Source organism: Hippopotamus amphibius, chromosome 8 (assembly GCF_030028045.1).
Source record: "Hippopotamus amphibius kiboko isolate mHipAmp2 chromosome 8, mHipAmp2.hap2, whole genome shotgun sequence".
In the NCBI taxonomy this organism is placed as follows: Eukaryota; Metazoa; Chordata; class Mammalia; order Artiodactyla; family Hippopotamidae; genus Hippopotamus; species Hippopotamus amphibius.
Genome location: NC_080193.1, coordinates 143,522,156 through 143,542,760, shown reverse-complemented (window position 1 = coordinate 143,542,760; position 20,605 = coordinate 143,522,156). Strand labels below are relative to the sequence as shown.

Genomic DNA, 20,605 nt, shown 5'->3' with positions numbered 1-20,605 from the left:
GTCTTTTTGAACCTGATCTGTGATTGTGTTGAAATGAACCTGGATGACTTTGGCATTAGGCATCTTAGGAGCCGCTGTGTGTTTCTGACTAAATCTGAGTCGCTGCTACAAAAAAGGAAACTGGAGAAACTAATTGGATAAAACAGCCAAAGCATGACCATGAAGTGCAGAATTTCCAGGCAAAATGGTGTTTCAGTACCAACACTTTTCTATCACCATCACTTAGAACAAATGCAAGCAGGCAGCTGAGCTTGTAAATAAAACATTACCTGGCCTCGAAGCTTGAGTGGGATGCAGTCTGTTGTAGCCATGAGCTAAAACAGAAGTGTTAGCAGAACCACATTCCAATGGATTCTTGAGCTAGGTGTCTGGAATCGTTAATATCCAACAACAGTAAAGACCCTGTTCTAATAATGTAGGTGTAATAATAAGAAAATAAACCCTAACTATCCTTCATTTACCTATTCATTCAATCTGCAAGTTATTTACTGAATGTGTTTTATGTGGCAGGTATTCCCCCTCCCTAAATCTTTCATTATGTTGGCCACAGGATTTGCCTTCCTGATTTTCTATGTCATAAACCTCAGTGGAAATACCGGCTATATATATACATATTCCAAGAATACCCTTTTACTTGTCTAATGGGGTTTCCCATTACTTGTCTATACTCTAAGTAATATGATAGTTTCTTTTCAAGAGTACTGGCCTTCTAGGCATTTTTCTAATCCAAGAGAAAGTATCATTGATTCATATGTCATAAGCCCATTTCAGAGGGAAATAAGCCCAGTGCTCATGCCTGGATAACTGGTAGGAGACAGCTTTTTATCTTTTGTATATCTGGGGAACCAACTGCTGACTTCACAGAATGCGGACAGTGAAGGCACCAGTAATACCAGCTAGTTGTGGCCATTCACCAATTGATATGGCAGTTATGCTCTCAAAGCTCAAACACTTCATAGCGACTTCAGAATCACTGCCCGTGGGAAAGAGATGACCCGGTCCTGGCAGGGGAGGTGGCCTCTGTTTTTGCCAGATGACAGATAAAAACACATTGTGGAAAAAACACAATGTGCCACAGAGTCATAGATTAGTAGGGAGTTTGTGTCCATTAGAAAACAGTTCTCCCAAAACACCTACTCTTATAGCGTGGATGACATCCTCCAGGTTAACTACATGATCGAGCAGCTGAGCAAAAGGAGGAGAGCTTCAAGCTCAAGCGTGAGGCAATATTGCCAAATGCACATTTATCAGGAATGAATATAAAGCAACTCACAGAAGACATCTTGGTTAAGGGGAAAATGATTTAATTGTAAAAGCTTAGCTTTACACATTGTTCAGGAAAGCATCTATTGTATAAACGACCTAATAGCCAGCATAATTCTTTCAGTCTAGGAAAACCGTTAGATCCCTTTTTGTATTTATGCCATGCAGTTTTTATCCCAGAGATATACACATAATTTTGCTAGCCAGTAGTATTCTTTAGATTTTCAAATTCTGAATTCTGTTCTATGAAGAAGTAAAACCATGAAGGGAGACATCTTTAGCTACCCAAGTATTTCTCCTTCATTGGAGCAAGTTTGCCGTTCTGGAATGAGTGGGTGGAGAGTTTTGCCGTGAATAGGTCTGAGACAGATGGTAGCCTGAGGAAGCAGCTTCAAGAGAGAAACAGGTAAGAAATGAAGGTTCTGGTTTTATACAAAGTAGGTATGTCTGCGGCAAGGCAGAGGTACAGAGTTACCTAGACAAGGGGAAGACAAGAGGGCCATTTTGGAGAAGTAATTCCCCCAAGTGTATTCCGTTATTTGTTCAGTCCGCTTAACCAGGCATTATTCATCACCTGCCTTCCATCTTCACAGCTCTCTACCAGGCACTAGTTTTAAACCTGAAGACAGCAAGTAATCAAGGCCCAGCTGACTGCAACCCAGGTCACTTGTACAGCTACTCTGTGTCCAGATTCTTCTTGATCTGCAAGCGGGAGATGCTTTCTAATTTAGGTAATAGGTTGAACTTGTATAATAGTTAACTGGCCTTATTTCAAATAATTTCCTTTGAGACAGATAAAAATATTTTCTTACAGAAAAAATTCCCTCCCACATTGGTCCTCCCTCTTCTTTTCATAGAATTAAAGCAATTTTGGCTATTAAGATAGAAATAACATTTAAAATTTTTTTCTTTTTGACTCCATTTGACAAAGCTGATTATTTTCTTTATAAAAGCACATTTGGGAACTTCCCTGGTGGTGCAGCGGTTAAGACTCCGTGCTCCCAATGCAGGGAGCCCTGGTTTGATCCCTGGGCAGGGAACTAGATCCCACATGCCATAACTAAAAATCCTGCACGCCTCAACAAAGATTCCGCACGCAGCAATGAAGATCCCGCGTCCCTGCAACTAAGACCAGGAGCAGCCAAATAAATAAATATTTAAAAAAACAACAAAAAACTCCCAAAAAAATGACAAAAAAAGGCAATTCGAATTATTTATAAACATTCATTAAATAAATATAATTTAACAAAATAAACACGCGTTTGAACACTCCTATATCTTTCCTTGGCTTCATTCATCGGTCCTGATAAAGCTAATATCCTTCCTTGCTCTTGACCTCCTAATACATGATGCAATCCACTCAGGCATCTTTGTCCGTATGGCACACAAGCAATATTTCAAATGTGAAATGGATTCCCTTGAAAGAATAAACATTCTCTCTTGAAGGTCTCTTTACAGTTCTGTCTTAACATAGGGAAATGACCTAAGCGCCCTTTATGGCCTAATTCAGTCCTCTGGGGACTCTAATTTGAAGCAGGAATTTTTGTAACTTTCTTGACTGAGTTCAGTCTGTTCATTTCACGGCAGTGAACAGCTTTACACATGATCATCTCTAGTAGTAAGAGAAGATGATACTGAAAATGGTGACTTTTCAACCATCCACACATTCATTCAACACCACTGAAGAAGTCAAAAGGACAGACTCTAACAGCTCAGCGTACAAGGATGAGTAAGACAAAGCCGCTGCCCTTGCTGGGGAGACAGAAATGTGGACGAGTAATTGCCAGCAGCGTGAGGGGCGTGGCAATGGTGGGATACATCGGGCACCGTAGTGGGCCCCAGGGACGGGTGGTAATCAGCAGGGACTTGGCTGAGGCTTCCCAAACAGAATGACTTCCTGTTGCTTCTGACTTTTGTGGTACCCCAGTGATAAACGTGCAACAGCGGAGACGCACTCCTTAAACCAATTTCTCAAGTACCAAAATACAACACGGCATTCTGGAAAGTAGGACAGCTTCTAATCACTCCTCCAGTAATACTACCCACTGCGACTAAAGGGGAAGCCCTGCTTCGTGCAAACCTGCATTTTGTACCTTTGCTGAAGAATGGACGTGATCTGCTTGCAGAAATCTTCTCCATTTTGAGAAAACGCCTTTAGGTTCTTGTATACTTTATTATACTGAAAAAGAAAAGATGCGCAGAAGGATTATGAGCGCTTCCAAAGACTGAACTCCTATAAATTCAGAACGCGGCTGTCATGATGGCTGTCCTTGTAAATGATCGTGCAGCTACAGAATGCACACCTTTTAGATGAGTTCTTAAGATAAAGGTGAAGTCTCTTCTGTCTGGATGTGAAAGATCCTGGAGAACTTTTCAAAAATAAAGCTGATCTATGTGTTTCTTCCTAGACCAGATGTGAACAATTCAGCGTGGGCTGCACTTGGATTGCTGTCACCCCTATTATTCCCAGGAAGCCTAAAAGTACATTCTGACATACACCGCATATTCATTTTGTGTCTCCCCAGAAAATTCCAAAATACTATTCCTGGACCTCATCACCAACCCTGGACCGTTAAAGTGAGTATTTCTTGGTTGAGATAGAAAATGTAAGTGAATAATTTCTTAATAAAATTTCTCCTAGTCCCCTCTATATCTCATTTAACCCTAGTAATAAGAGTGTTATAGTAGTGAGTTGAACATTGTGGTTTGAACCAAACCTTTATAAATTTATCTATATGTGAGTTTAGCCTGTAGATACAAAGATTCCAATCGCAGGATTTTGTCATGTGACTTAGAACTCCACAATGTTATTCTGAAAATTGTATTGGTGAAGCTACACATTGATGACAATAGATTTTAAGTGCCCAGGTGGAGAGGGCAAGTGCCAGTTGATTCTGCTGCTTTCCTGACACAGGGTGGGTGAGTGAGGTGATCGACTCACTGTCTCAATGTTTCCATCTGGGAGATGCGATAGCCCATTGCATTTTTCAGAATGAGATCGTGCACAAGAGGACGCAAGTTCTCTGTAGACTGAGTGCTGTGCAGTGGCTCTTTGCTTGTACAATGAGCCAACCTCTTCCAGTCCTCAGATGTCTTGGGCATGCTGCTGGTCATTGGTTGCGAATGGGAAAGGGAAGGAAACTCACAATTCCTGAGCACCTGCTATGGGCCAGGCATGTTCCCCTTTATGAGTCCTCAGGACTGAGGCAACTTTTCAGCTGTCACAGTCGCACCTGGAGTAAGGGGCTAGTAGAGTAGCAAAGAGGACATAGGGGACACAGAGGAAGAAAGACCCAAAGAAAGGACCTAAGCCAGGCCCCATCTTCTTTTTTTTTTTTTTTAAGAGCATAGGCTCAGTAGTTGTGGCGCACAGGCTTTGTTGCTCCGTGGCATGTGGGATCCTCCTGGAGCAGGGATCGAACCCGTGTTCCCTTCATTGGCAGGCGGATTCTCAACCACTGCGCCACCTAGGAAGCCCTTTAAATTTTTTTTTTCTTTTTTTTTTTTTTAAGAGTCCCCTACCTTCAATACCTAGGATGTAGAAGCACAATCCTATAGATACCAAATCTTTTTATCTCATGCAGTAGTTTAACTTTCCCCTGAATTTAACACAGAAAGCCATGGCAGGATTTGGTAGACACACAATAGGAGGAAAGAGCTTCATTGAAACTGCCGGGGACACAGAGACAGCCTTCAGAGTACAAAGCTCTTTAGAAGGACATCGTTAACTCCTAAAGCAAGGTTTGCAAAATCTCGTGCCTGCAAAAGTCACCCATCAGGCACCTGGAGAAGGGAGGAGCAGGGTGGGGACAGTGAGCTGGAGAGACAGCTGCCACAACAACTCTGGACCACAGACTCGCTTTTTGGTCCAAAAACACTGAAATGAGCATTGGCATCAGAAACATAATTTTTTAAAAATTGCGGCAAACAATTCTCCACATTTTAAACACTCTGCCAAGCAAGCAAAATACACCTGCAGTGCAATCCAAGTGTAGCCTCCAACATGAAGAAATGATTCTCCTCTGAGGCCTGAGAGTGAAAATCACTGTTTGGCAATCAGCTTTCTCATTTTTATTTCCGTAAACATAAGTTGTCATCTATGAATGACATGATGCTTTCAGGCCTCCTTCCTCCCCTTACAAGCACAAAGGGAGAGTTTGGTAAGCATTTTAAAATTGTTTCGCTTTTTGGTTTATTCTTTTGTTACCTAAACATTTTCACTAAATTCTCCATTAAGCCTTTTATTTTCTTCCCATAACATCGAATAACATCCAGTAAAACACACCTAGTCATGAGAAGAAAATAGAGAAGTGTTTAGCCGCCACGTGCCCCTGGAACAGAGTCACTGCTCAGCCTCTCTAACCCTTAGGTGTAATCATGTGATGAACTGCTTCCCAAAGAGGTATGGGTGAAAATTTTGTGTTGGGTTTTAGTGAAAGTTCCTTCCTCCTTTGTCCTGGAACCTGAACTTAAAATGACAGCTGATGCTGTCAGGTGATCTTGAGGACGGATGTCACGTGCCAAGATCTTAGATCAGAAAGAGAGAAAGAGCCTGGGTCCCTGATGCCCTGGGGACCACTACAGAAGCACCCAACTCTCTACTTTGGGACTTATTTTGTTTGAGACAAGTATAACAAGAGGTTTTTTTTAAAGCCACTTTTATTTTGGGTTTTCTAAATATGTAGCTAAACATAGTTCTAACTTATACACAGTCTTTCAACTTTTTATTTTAAATTACAAAACATTTTTATGCTTCATAAATAATAATGATACCTACAATAATTATGATACACGTTATATTCTTACTATCTAAGTTACAGAAGTATTGACACTTTGCTTCTGCTCTTTTTAAACAATTTTTTCCTTTTCATAATTTCTTTGACTATTCTTGCACATTTATTCTTCTATATGAACATTTACCTAATTACATTTTTTAAAAATCCCTGTTGAGATCCTAATTGGAATTGCATTACATCTATATATCTCAATTTGAGGAAATTAAATTTTTTATGGTATTTAGACTTTCCATCCAAGGGCATAGTAAGTCTCTGCATTTGTTCAAATCTTATTTCATGTTCAATAAAATTTTATGATTTTCTTTATAGGTCCTGTAGCATTCTTATTTATTTAGAAATATCTCACAGTACAATACAGTATTAAGCTGTCTTTTAAAATAGGGTCTTATCTGTTTCTTTCTCCAGCTTACACCAAAGCAGAAACAAAGACCCAACAAAAACATCAGGGGGGCATATGCAGGGGAGAAAGATTGGGATGCGTGCTTGCAAAGTGAGTTTTTCTGCTCTCAAACACTGTAAGGCTGGGGCTGGGAGAAGACGAAGCCGAGAGATGGATGGAAGGATTTGGAGCCTTCCCAGCAGAAGCAAGAAACTCCCAAAAGGAAAACTAGGCATGAAGGGAAGGGAGCTGTCTTAGGGCATGGACCCTCATCAGCCCACCATCACCAGAAGAGGCGATTTGGATCCAACAGTCCTGGGGAAAGAACAGGGTGCCTCAGACACCATGTATGAGGAGGGGGACAGGTAGGGAAAAGCTTGCCCCTAACCAAAGTGGAAATGAGCAGAACCAGTTGAGAATTTTTCCCTGTCCTGGGGTTGCAGGGGCCACTGCATTTCCCAAATGTATCAAGCCATCAAGAACTCTCCAAGACACATTTTTAAAACACTGTCTCCAGAGGACTAGTTCTGGTTCTAGGAAGCCAGCCTGGAAAGTTTATAAACCAATGATTCAAAACTCGATTGCCTTTAGAGGAGAGTGGGTGAGTTGTGGCAGTGTGGAGACTGCCTGTCTTTCCCAAAGGCATTCAGAGTCAACTTTTTTAAGCAAGAATCTGCTCAAACAAAGCACATCTTATGGCTTCAATTGCCCTGGGGGCTCCCAGTTTTAAATTTTGGAAGATTTCCTGTCATTTAATAGGCTAGTACTTCCTAAGTTTTTTCACGTCATAGTATACGTAGAAAATGATATTTGTACTGGAACAATGTGGTAAATGGACAAAGTTATTCAAGGCAGAGGCAACTGGCCCATGAGCTCAGCCCCTAGCCACACCCTGCCTGAAAACCATCTTCCACACTCCAGTGTGCCCAGGACACACAAGTCAGGAAGTGCTTCAACGCACTACATTGTTGTTAACTCAGTGATCAGATAAAAATGGGATGTTCTGTTTATTCCGGAAATGGGGAATTTTATCTTTGACTCTACATAATAATGTACCAGACACTCCCCAACAGACCCTATCCAGATTGAGATAAAGTTGACATCCATAAATAAAAGAGTTGCTAAGAATACTTCCATTATTTCAGCATAACCCCTTCTTTAGATTCAATGATTCTGTACCTTTCTTTTTGGACCATCTACTCAGACTTGAAGACAAAAGCTGTGGAAAGCAGACTTGCACAAACATCCAAGTAGACCCCAGAGACCATCTCATCCAGTGTGTGTGTGTGTAATCAGAAAACCCTGGAACTTATCTGCTTTGAGGGGATAAAGTCTCTTGACCTTGGCTTTGGTTCTCCCTCTCCTCTCCCATCTCCCCTCCCCACTCCCCTCTCACCCACCATAGGGGTCTCTGAAGGGATACCGTGGAGCACAGTTTGGAAACCACTGAAGTCCAATCCTCTTATTTTACAGTTAAGGCCAAAACAGCAAAAGATAACCTCACTAGTTAGGGACAGAACTGTGATTAGAAATGTTAGGTGAGCAAATCAATTAGAGAATCTATTAGAAGTATATTTATTAATAGCTAATCAGTATAATGAAACTAAGTGTGCTCAGAGTGGTATAATCGTTCAGTGTTAGGAACAGTGCAGACGGCTCCCCAGTGTCATCAGCCAGCCCAGAAGGGTTTGTGTTAAAGTCACGCCGAAGATGAATTTTTCATGTTTTTTTCCCCCACCTAGTGAGCTTTTGAATACCCCACCCCCTACCAAATATTCATTCCAGGAGAGAACCTACGGTTGATCTTACATCTCCAGGTGAATTTATATTAACAGGCTGCTTTTCCCTAGGGTCATTAATTACTAGGAAAAAACAATACTTTTTTTTTTTTCCCCCGATAAAGGGTTTGCGGGCCGGTGGAGAAACACGTGGGATCTTTCTGAGACCCTAAAAATCCCTTCAGGTAGATAACTAATGTACACAGACATGTCTCATTCTGCCATTAAGAAATGTTTCTGCCCAGCGCTTTTAAGCAAATTCTGTTGGATAAATATTATCATTATAAAAAAACTTTGTAACCTAGGCAATTGGCACATGAAATGATTAAACAGATGTCTTATAAACAACATAAAATTCACTCTGTCAGCCTTGGCCTAGCTGCTCTTTCTGACGTTCCATGATTTGAATGATTAAGAAGGTTAAATTCAGGTATTCTAGAAAAATCCATGTCAATCCTAGACGCAAGTATGAAAAATTCGTTTGGTTTTTTTGGAGGTGGGGGTGGGGGAGTAATGCTGAGCCTTGTAATGTTAAACAAACCATGATATTCTACTTAAATTTAATCAAATAAGCTTTTGTTGGATGCCTTTCACATGCCAGGCACTGTACTATTGATTTCATGTGGCGTAATCTTTTATTAAAAGTACTGCTTTTCTAAACTAAGAAATTACTTGTGTCTATGAGGCACCTGGGTAATATTTAGAATCTCCATGACAGGTTGTCATAGGTTGTGAGATGCAGACCATTAAGGAGCGTAGTCTACTTCATCGTCTGCTCCTCTTACTTTACAGATGAGGAAGCCAAGGCCCACAGAATGTGAAGTAGCACAGCACACATCTCACTGATGCACACTGGGGATGCTGTGGGCCAAGGACATCCACGCCAGACCCAAGCTGCCTCCTTATCTCTGCATCCCAGAATCCCTCAGGAGCCATGGACCCCTGCTGCAGCATCTTTTATATTAGTGCCAGTTAATATCCTATGACCCAGGCCGGGCCACTGAGTGGGAAGCTCAGGTTGGCCTCTGCACCAGGCCGAAGGAACAGACCCGCAGTACCGTGTCAACAGCTGTTGAAGTTAAGGAAGAGGCTGACTAGGTGGACCCAAGAAGGCCTGCTTTGACAGGTTTCTCCTTGGATACTGAAGGAGTGAGTAAAAGCAACACCTTGGTTATAGCTTATTATTTGCCCTTGATTTCTATGGCGCTGTTTCTTAGGAAGGTGCTATTTTTTTTTTTTTAATGATTAGATTATTTCATTTGGAGATAATTTGATCCTGTCTGCTTCCTTGCACATGGATTTGAAAATAATTCCCCTTGGCATATTTTTAGGTTTAGAAGCTAAGCTCACAGGCATCAATGCCTCAAGGCCCAGAGCCAATTCTTTTCTTTTTCAAAAACAGAACTTTTAAAAATCTCCTTCAAATAAGTTCTGACATTCTCAAGCTTAGTTAAAGGCCCTATGCAGCATTCAAGAAATCTGTGTGCTACCCTGGGGACTGATTATTTGAGCATAGATACTAACCCGGCTCTCTGAGGTACAGTGGCCCAGCCATCAGCCTACCTTACTCATTGGAGCATGACCTAAAAGAAGGGGTTTTTAAATTTTTTTTTTGGAGTCTGGTGAAACCTAATTTACTCAGAAAAATATTTTCAAATGTGTAAAACAAAAGAACAGGATTACAAAGGAAACTGATTATATTGATATATGTTTTATAAAATATAATTTAAAATCATGATATTTTATGTGCTTTTTTACTTAACATAGTAAGTAACAAGTCTTAAGAATTACCCAAATTTCTAAGTCACACTGACTGTGAGTAAACAGTATTTCTAGATATCTGTAAATAACCGTAATGTTATATAAAAATATAAGTGATTTTTATTAGTTACAAAGTCACAGACACGGCAGTTGCACTAGGGTTTGTTGCTTATATTCAAAATTGGAGGAAATTCTAAATTTCAGTTAGAAACTAAAATAGAGAGGTCATGTTTTTCCCATTGAAGGTCATGCAACCCACTGATTTCCAAATATAGGTCCACTGGGTTGGAGAGACCAAGTTACAGACCAAGTTAAGAACTGTAACTAAGCTAAGGCTTTATGAATTAATTGTGTTCTGTGCAACCCTACGAACTCATGAAGAGGAATATTTTGCAGATGGTTAAAGCTTTGAGTTCTTTTTAGTTTCTTCATAGAACTACCTGTTTCACGAAGCATTCTTTTGCAGTCTACTCCCTTGTTTTATTCTGTTCCCGATCTGCAGCCTCATCTTTACACAGCATTGTTCCCCAGGCACAAACTAGGACTGCACCAGGAAATCAGCGCGAACACTTGATGCAGATGAAACAATTACAAATAAACAAAGACTCCGTGACTTTAGAGAATTCAGAAACCCTGGCTGGAGGAATATCCTCCCCCTCTCGACTGCATTTGGTGGCACTGGGCCCAGAGAGATGACCTTCAAGTTTGGAGACAAGAACAGGAGTCCTTGGGGCAATGGCTCAGCACAGGGAAAAGGACTCCAGCATGTCAGGGAGGGAGCATTAAGCTGACGCAGGGTTATGGTAATGGGTTGTCTTGGGAGCCGCTCAAAGGAAATATTTCTCCTCCTTCCAGATCTAAAGTCAGCCTTGGAAAGGGAGGTTAGGCTTTTAGCTTTTCTGCTTGTTTGTTTGTTTTGTGAACTTGTCCTGGCTTCAATTTTCCTCTCCACTATCTCACTCTTCCCTTGGTCTTGCCTTTCTTCTTTGTTGACTGTCAATGCCAAGTTTTTGCCTCCGCTTATCTCATCCCCGTTCCACTCACCCACCCTATACAAAAACATCACTAAAATATTGAGAGAGAGGAAAGGAGTCAGCATTTTAGTCAGGAGCAAATGCAAGGAGTGAAAAATAAGCAAACAACAAATACGTAAACGAGAAAAGACTTTTTGAAACGTTATCCATGCTTACCAATGGAGAAGAGATTGGGGTAGAGGAAATCAAAGGGAGGAGGCTGGTTTCGCTCTTAAGATCTGTATACAATCGTATTGTTGGAATTTGTTTTTACCTTAGACACACATTACTATTGCATTTTAAAAAGGAAAAGTAGGCAGAGCCTGCTCCTACACTGTCATTATTAACAGCACTAGCCAGCTATGACTTGATCACATTTAGCACGTCTGATTCCCGAACTCATTTTGTGGGATAGTGGTTACAGGTCCATCTTCGCTAAGCCTGTGCTTCCCACAGCCATTGACTAAACACAAATGAAGCCAATAATTATCTGTTGATCAGTTTTTTATGGTTTTATTGCAGCCCTTGTTTATCTGCTTCTCCACGGGGTTGTTGGTTTGGTTTTCGTTTTTGTTTTTGAGTAAAATACTTGAAAGATGAATGCAGCCCCTTGCTTCCGATGTCACCAGTTTTAGCTTTTTGGCACCATTTCTTGGGATAACACACCGACCATCCTCGATTCCTTTATTTCCTCCCCCCACCCTTTATTTTAATTGCTCCTCATTTCCTAAATTACACCTCTGCTCTTGCGGCTAACGACCTCACAATGTCTTTGGACTTTTGACCAACCTTCTGCTTCAGGTACCGCTCCCAGGATTGAGACACACACATCGGTAAACGTGTCCGAGGACCCCCGCCCGCCGGACAGAGAGCGGAGTCTGTACTTCCTCCCTGGGGACTAGAGTTCTGGACCCTAAATGATATGGGAAAATACACAAAACCTTCCACCCTGACTTCATTCCCAGAGCCCAAACCTGGCTGCAGGCATTCTGCACGTTTGTGTGTCCACGCTACGCATGATATCGGCACCACTGGTATACATTTGAAGAATGTTACCCAAACAGCCACCATCTGCGTGCAAATATAACGCTACATCCACTCAAAGTTTTTCCAAGAATATGAGAACAAAAGATGACAAGTACCTGCCCTGTCGTTTGCTAGAAAGAGCTCTGTGTTTAAACTGCAAAGAAAACCCACAGACTTTTGTACCAGTGCCAATATCTAAACACGTTTGGCTTCTGAGAGTCTCAGGTTTCTTAAGTTCAAGGCCATTAATGTATAAATCTACTCCTCAGCCACCCTCTCACACACAGGCATGCAAACCACACTGGGCTACTCACCGAACAATCTGTCAGTGGGTCCCTCATGTTGAAATGGTGTTCGCTTCAGTCCTTTTACCTAGGCTCTGGCATTCAGGATGCTGCACCCGAGGCTGGGTGTGTCCTGGACTTCCGGGATTCAAAGGGCCTAGAGTACGTCAGTCCTTGTCAAACACCCCAAGGAGGAAGTCCCAGCCCTGGACTTTAATCCCGTTTGTTTTCTGAAAAGGCAAAGAATGACTCCGGGTCAAGAGAGCCGGAGTGAGATGGTGAGAATGACTTCTGTAAATACTTAGGGGTCAGAATACGGAGTCCTGAGCTGCGTGGCCTTGAAAGAAAGCCCAGAGGTTCCTGGGAATTGAGTCACTCAGGGCTGAGAGCAGAGGGATTCTCTCAGCTTCCTGTATTCACCACGGTTTTCATTTTCTGTATTTTCCGAAGCTTTGACACACTGGGGCCTTTTGGGTTGGGGAGGAGGGACTGCCTCTTCCAGGGTTAGCTGATTCCTAAAGAGAGTAAACTAGCTTGTAAGCATGGCTTTGATATGCAATCCAACCAATCCTGAATCCCGACCCCTATTCACCTCCCTTACCTACCTCTCACATAGGAAGTCAATAGTCCCCCTGCCTCAAATCACCCCAGGGCTAAGGAACCAAACAATTAAGATCACCCCTATATAACCTTGTCTATAGCGGAAGATGTCCAGAAAAGGCTGTTAGGAGCAAGCATACACTATCCACGTTGAAGGACCTAACTCAACCTAACCCATACTACTACCCCAAGAGGACCAAGAGGCTAGGCTATAAAAAGAAGGATTTTCCTATGCTCAACCTCACTTTTTTAATCACTCAAAAGGATAAACAGAACCAGAGATCAGCCATAAGCAACTTATTTTTTATTGCTTTCTCTGCAGCTGTGGCCCAGTGGTCAATCCTGAGATTTCCAGCTAATGACCTGTTGCCTCGTGACAGCTGGTCCGTTGACTGCTTTGCTCTGACTGGCAGACAGGTAAATGCAGGTCCCCAGCCCAGAAGGATCTCCAACCACACAGCCCAGCGGAACACTGCAGAACTGCCCAGGTGACTCAGGCTCCACTTATCTGCCCTTGGTGTACAAGCTCCATTCACGTCCTTAGAAATTACACATGAAGAGGGAGGAGGACTTGCCCTGTAACCTGAGTAGAGAGGAGGGGTCCTCCATTAGGGACCACCGTTCACACCCTTAACAGTGTTTTCCCCTGAGCTTCTGCAAAGGAGTGTTATCCCGGGAGGTTACACTATGGAGCAGTAGCTATTGCAGGGCTAGAATTAGACAAGGCACCCATCACACGGAAAGAGGTTTAAGACAGACTGTAAACCGAGGTTAATAATATGTCCCTGGAGGGCTTCCTCGCCTTCAGGGAGGGTTAGATAGCCTTGGCGGGTGCCCCGGATTCAGGGCCTGGGGCAGCTCAGTGTCTCGCCCCAGTTCCTGCTGCACTTGGTCTCAGATCAGACCCACCTCAGTTCAGAATGTGGAGACTGGCCTCCCTTGCCAATCTCCACAAGAAATGCCATCCCACCAAGCTTGCCGTGGTCTCCACGGCCCTCTGGGAGGTTGGTAGGACAGTCCCACACCCGTACTCCTCCTGGGTGTCTCTCCCAGCAGGCTAACTAGCTTCCCCTTAGGCCTCTTGGAGAAATTAAAATCTCTCCATCTCACTACAGTATCCCTCTCACAGACTGTTGTAAAGGCGGGAGGGCGTCCTGGCTGAATTTATATTGAGAATTAGAGTTTGGCTATTTGTTGAGCTCTCAGAAGGGTGTTTAGATCTGCAACAAAACTTTGATTTTGGAGGTGAGAAAGAGAGCTGTATCGGTTACCTCTGGTCACAATAACGCTGTGTAATAAACAGAAAACCCCAGTGACTTCAAATGACTTTATTTACTTCACAAGTGTGTGATTTAGTGTGTTCTTTGGGTCTCCCCGGCCCCACATGTGAAAGCAGGTCATCTACAAGTGTCTGCTGATCTCGGCAGGGCAGCTCTTCTGGGCTCTGCTGGGAGGATGGCTTGGCTGTGAGCTGAGGGGAGTTTTCCTCAGCCTGATGTCTAAGCCAGGCTGTTCTAGGGCGTGTTGAGGAGCCAAGAGAGGGAGTGGAACTGCTCAGGCCTCTTGAGGTGCAGCCTTGGACCTGACACACCATCACTTTGGCCCCATACAGCTGACTGAAGCCAGTCCCAGGCCAGCCCAGATTCAAGGGGGTGGGGTGGGGCGGGGGAGATTCCAGTACTTTCTGTGAGGAGCTGAGTGTCTCATCACAAAGGGCCCAGACACAGAAAGGGGCAGAGACTCGCGATTGTTTTACATTCAATACACTGCAATCGCCAGTCAATTGTTCTTCAGTGACTGGAGGGGGTGGCTGAAATGTCAGCCTTTCCCTTTCTTAAATTCAGCCTCAGCAGAGACTGAGGTCAGGGAGAGAAATAAGGGGAGTGAAGTTCATGACAGCGTCTAGACATAGACTTGGAGACAGGGTCATTCTCTCCCCTCTGACCCCACATCCCATCCTACCCGTCCCCCCGCCCCCTGCCACGCGGAGCGGGAGGAAGTAGTAGAACAGGTTCTCCCAGGCGGCTGCAGCACCTGAGGCTGTGGCTGGTGAGGCACCTTGGCAAGACAAGAGCAGAGCAGCTTGAGGAAATTTGTCCTTGCGTGTGAGAGAATCCCCGCCCCCGACTCCCAGAAATGGCCCAGGGAGACGGGGAGGAGGAAGCTGAGTTCCTGTGTGAGCAAGAGGGGGAAGATCCTTAGTGTTTTGAAACTGATATTAACATCACCTCATTTGTATCTACAGGTTGATGAGAACTGTATATAATGAAGCATCTCGAAGAAGGTATATATACTGCTTTTCTAAAACAAGGTGGTGCCCAGGGCATCCTTGTGAGCTGTCTGTCTTCAGGTTTGTCTCTGGCCATGTGTTCCCGGCTTGCACTCATTCTCTGGCTTCTTTCCAGTCCAGGCCTCCAGCTTGACCTGCTGTTCTGTCATTCAGACCCTTGTCCTCCCGCTTCCTTTCCCTGTGTGTCAGCATTGGCGTTCCTGGCGTGGCCTCTCTGCAGAAAGAAAACCTGCAGCGGGCTGATCTGGAAGCCACTCCACTGCACCCCACCCACCCCAATTTGTGCTGCCTGCCAGGCAGCTGTGCTCCAGCAACAGGAGGACACACTTAAGTGTCTATAAGCAGATGTCAGGTGTCAGTACGTTAGTAGGAAGAAGCCCAAATGGTACAGAGGTTCAGGGCAACGCCAAACTTGCCTTGAAGTTCCTGTAGTAGCCAAAGCATGCAAAGAATTGGAAATGGCACACACGTTCATCAATAGGGACCTGGTTAAATACGTTATGGTAATACGGGCTCACATTTGCAGAACTTACCATGTGTCAATATGTAATATTTATAAAGCTATTCTAAGTGCTTCACGCATATTAGCTTTTCAAACCATCATAGCAATCACCTGAGATAGATCTGTGTAATTCTGATCCTTATAACACACATAGGAAAACTGAGGCACAAGATGGTTAAGTGACTTACCCAAGGTCGTACGGTTAGGAGTGAGAGAGCTGGGATGCGTCTGACTTCAGTGCTTCCATGTTTCCTTACTGTGGTGCACGGCCACTCAACCCAGATATTGGGATAAAAAAGATCCAAACAATGAGGATAGAGGATAAAATATTTAGTTATATAGACACAGAAACAGGTTGCAAGAGAATGAGTTAGAGTCTAGTTTGGGACTTATATAAGGAAAAATACCCAGGCACATACACAGCAGGTGGACTATAGTACAGCTCTGAGGGGCGGGACTGTGGAGGACTCTTCCTTTCTAGGTCATACATTTCTATATAATTTTAACATTTGAAACAAACATGTATTGCTTTAGAAAACAAACTAACGCTTTTTTTTTTTAAAGGGTAACAATTATGCTACCTTTAATTTATAAAAAAGTTAGAACTAATAAGGGAAATGGTGACAGCAGGCCTCGTGAGTCCGTATCTTTTGGACTTTGCAAAATGCTGGTTCCTTCCACCTGAATTTCTTCTACCTTTACATTGCCTTCGTGGGCTCTCATTAACCTCCAAAGTCCATCCTGCGTCCTTTTCCCCAGACACAGTACACTCTTGTCTTTGTACTATTGTTACTCATTGCGTGTCCTTTTTTTTTTTTTTTAAGATTTTTTTGATGTGGACCATTTGTAAAGTTTTTATAGAACTTGTTACAATATTGCTTCTGTTTTATGTTTTCTTTTTTTTTTTTTTTTTTTTTTGGCCCTAAGACATGTGGGATCTTAGCTTCCCGACCAGGGATCGAACCCACACCCCTTGCACTGGAAGACGAAGTCTGGAGCACTGGACCGCCAGGGAAGTGCTGACTTGCCCCTCTTTTGGTTCATTTACCCCATTGCGTTGAGATGATTAGTGTAATAGTCTGCCTCCCACACTACTCAGTGAACTTCTTATACAAAGTATGCGGAGCAAAGTAAATGTTCAATAAAGAGTTTTCATTTAATTGAATTCAACTCTGAGAAAGTGGCCCCGTTAGCTAGCTCCTCTCCATCCGACAGAGAATATTGCTTATGGGTAGGCCTACATCCTCAGCTCTTGGGAAGCAGCGTTCAAAACACTGAGAGCGAAGATAAGTGACCTCTGGGCAGGAACTCTAAAATGGGAAACCGTCCAAATGCCCTTGGGAGTTTCTGCTGCTCTGATTAAAAATGGCCTTGACAAGCAGGAAACTGAGAAGAAATCAGAAGAATCCCAAGGGGCCACTTAGAGCACTTTCTTGGAGATTTGTTGGTTAAGAATGTATAAACATATGAGATTAGAAAAGTCTTGGGACCAAGGATAAAATCAAAGGGTGGCCTAACGCTAAGAAGAAATTTAAGAAAGCTGGAGTCTAAAATGAGCCACATTCTGCAAAGTTTGCCAAGAACATCTGAGATAATTTTTACCATATCTACAGCAAGAAGAATGTAACGGAACAGCATCTGGGCTTGGGACTGCTGGCCTCTGTTTCTGGTGACAGAGTGAGCAGGCGTGCTTGGTTAGGTGGCTGGCTTCGGGGGTTAGAGGGTCAGGCAGAGAGGCTGGCCCCCAGTGTGCCACGTCTTCACTGTGCCTTGACACATCCCGCTTCTGAGTCCTGGATGAAGCCCACTCCTTGGCCTCTCTGAGCTGACAGAAGCCCAGTACCACCTCTGCAGTCATTCCAAGCATGTGAGACCCACGGACAGTGTTTATAAGACATGACATCACTTCCACCAATCACCCTCAAAGGGAACTATAGAAGCAACCTCATTCTGACTCAACGACTTTTTATTTTTAGTCTCTGGTTGCCGCAGTGATTAGTTTCCTTAATTTCCACATCTCTCCAAAGCTGGAAGAAACATTTCTAAACCCTTGCCTTAATGCATATGTTAAAAAAAAAAAAAAAAATCTAGCTATGCCCAAAGCCTCAGGATGAGAAAAAAAAAAAAAACCCTATCTAATTTAGAAGCACTAATGAGTGTTTTAAACTATAGCAGGAGTGGAGGAAAAGGGTGGTGGTGGGGAACACACAGATATTGTTATTTTTAATAGCCAGCCTAATTTGTAGCATCTAAAGTAATTTTTATGCACAGTTTGTCCTAATTATTTTGTGGTTTTTAAAATTGCACAAAATAGGTTTTTTTTTTTAACACTTTCCACTCAATAAAAATTACCTAGTTTTTCAATGGAAGTCCAGATGGTCACAATTAACTTACTTTATAAATACAGACCAACCCTGTATTCAGTGTGCTGGGGCTGAATTTTCATTGTGTGTGTCCAAGTTTCACGTATATTAATTTAAAATCTCCAGGTGTTAATGGAGAATAAAGATGAAATCAAATAGATTAATTTGCATAAAACAAATCAGTGTAAATTTACTTTTCCCCAATAAGCGCTAGGAAATGAAAACTTAATGGACAGCTAATTAACAATCAAATCATCCTGCAGCCACGATCTATGGCTCCACTTCCCCCCCAAAAAGCATGAGAAGGACATTTTATAAATGCAGATTAGTCTAAATTACATCATATCTTCATTGGATCACCTGCGTGAATATTCATGTGCTATTACTTACATTTTCCTAAGCTCACCTAGGACCAAACTTAACGGATTTCAATTAAAATGCACTCTGGAATGGCAAGCAGAGGGTTGTTTTTGTCTGCAGGGCACAGTATGAGTTTGGCATTTTTGCTTATGTACATAAAGTGCCACCCAGGATTTATTTGCCTTTTTTTCATCTTGGCTCTACTTCTATGTTATAAATCATCAATTTATAGTAATTTCCTATACATCATTGCCTGGTTATGGTGATAAAACCTTAGCGAGGAAACAAAAGCACTCCAAACTGTTATTTACCTTGATTACTTCTGCAAGTGGAACTGAGAGGAGGAGGAGCTTTCCTATTTCCCTTTTCACACGGAGAACTTTATATGATGTGCTTGCATCACCTGCTCAAAAGTATAAACTAATTTTTTAAAGCCGTTGCACGTGCTTAGGACTGAGGGCAGGCAGAGTATAAACTGGTCTACTCAGAACCTAGGTTCAGCCAACCAGCCCTCTGTGTACTTGTTTAAAATCTTCCCCCATTGTCTTTTTACTCAAATTATGTAACCCCTTATTCAGATTTTCCCACAATGCTTCTGAAATGGAAAATCACTGTTTCTTTCATTTTTGCCTCCCGGGAGCATCTTATACAACCGATAATTCATCACTGCCTATTTGTTCTTTCAGTCATTCAGCGAGGTCTTGTGTAGCACCCTCTTTGCTCCAGGCACTCTGAGGGACACAGAGATGAAGGCACTCCAATCCCTTCCTTCGAGGAGCTCAGTGTGATGAAGGGAGGTTATATTATACTGTGATAGGTTATGTGAAAGAGGTCTTTACAGAAATGTGATGGGAATTCCAAAGAGGTACGCTGCTCAGCTTGTTTGGGGAAAGGGAGAATGCCAGAAAACGCTGGCAAGAGTTGGTCACACCTGCTGTTGCTCCAAGGGCACATACTAATTATCTCTGCATAAGAGTGTGTGTTGGTGTGGTCAGAAGAGTGCCTTGAGCACATAGTTTGCGTGGGACTTTATAGTTGAGGCTGAAGAGATACTCAGGGATGAGACATAGGAAGCCTTAGGCACCACGTGTTAACTTTAACCCAAAGGTAATTGGAGCCACACAGGGGGTCTGTTTTCCAATGTAGGATTTTAAGCATATTTGTGATATTCAGATGGGCATTTCAAACTGGTCACTCTGACGGCAGTACGGAGACTCTAGAAAAGGATGACACAAGGATCAGGAGGAGTGGGAGCCTGTTGCCAAGATCCAGGAGAAAAATGGTGAGTCCTTAACTAGCATGGAGAGGCAAGGGTAGAGTCTTAAAATGGAACCAGGAGGATACAGTGATGAATTGGATTGGGAGGAAACAGGAATGGTTGGATCTGGAATGAAGCCTAGGCTTCTGGTATCCTCCCTGAGATTCCCTTCTCTATGGCCTCCACGGGAGGCACTGCAGTGCAGGAATTAATAGCATAGTCTTTGGAGTGTGAAAAACATGGTTTTAAAAGTTGGCCGTACTATACATTAGTATGCTAATTTGGGGGAAATTTCTTCACCCCTTTAAGCTTTAATTTCCGGTATGTAAAATGGAAGGAATGTACCACAAAACTCAGAGCAGAGTGTACCTAACAAATGTTCCATAAACACTCGCTCTTTATTGTTAATCATTTTAATTTATTTCTGCACAATAAAGACATTAAAAATGATTGCATTGCATACATAAAACATTGAAAATTACAACTATTATAACAAAAATTGCAAAAAAACTAACATGGCTATTCTACTTAGCAATTTCGAATTCTCAAGAAGTTTTAGCTAATGTATTTTCTTCTTTCACTAAACTTCCCTTTAAGAGGCTGAGACACTGTGTATTACTTTATCGCTCTTGGAACTCATAGATGGCATTCTCATTTTTAAGAAGTGACCTTGTTGCATCTAAACATCTGAAAATTTCACTTGAGACATTATTAGGGTTTTGAAAACAAATATATTGATTTAAAAAAATTATCTCAAAGTTGCAGACAAATCGCAAGTTCAGTACACAGAATTTTTTTTTCATACCTTAATATTTTCGTGTGTGTTTCCTACAAACAAGGACGTTCTTCAACAAAACCGCAATACAACCACCAAAAGCAGGAAATTCACATTGATTCATTACTACCATCTACTCTTGGGTTCCACCAGTGGT

General features: G+C 42.6%; 1 protein-coding gene across 6 annotated transcripts in view; it reads right to left on the bottom strand.

Annotated features, from left to right (window-relative positions):
• The window catches only part of NOSTRIN (nitric oxide synthase trafficking), a 59,410-nt gene extending 46,845 nt beyond the window's left edge, over window positions 1-12,565 (bottom strand). For 3 of the 6 annotated variants that reach the window (XM_057746989.1, XM_057746990.1, XM_057746993.1), the window contains exons 1-2: window positions 12,331-12,565; window positions 3,357-3,442 (exon numbers count right to left, since the gene is read on the bottom strand). In XM_057746989.1, coding sequence (XP_057602972.1) covers window positions 3,357-3,442; window positions 12,331-12,357 — 113 coding nt within the window. In that variant the 5' untranslated portion in view covers window positions 12,358-12,565. The remainder of the gene's footprint in view (window positions 1-3,356; window positions 3,443-12,330) is intronic. The other 3 variants (XM_057746992.1, XM_057746994.1, XM_057746991.1) reach the window with 2 other exon arrangements.
• Between the last annotated feature and the right edge of the window lie 8,040 nt (window positions 12,566-20,605).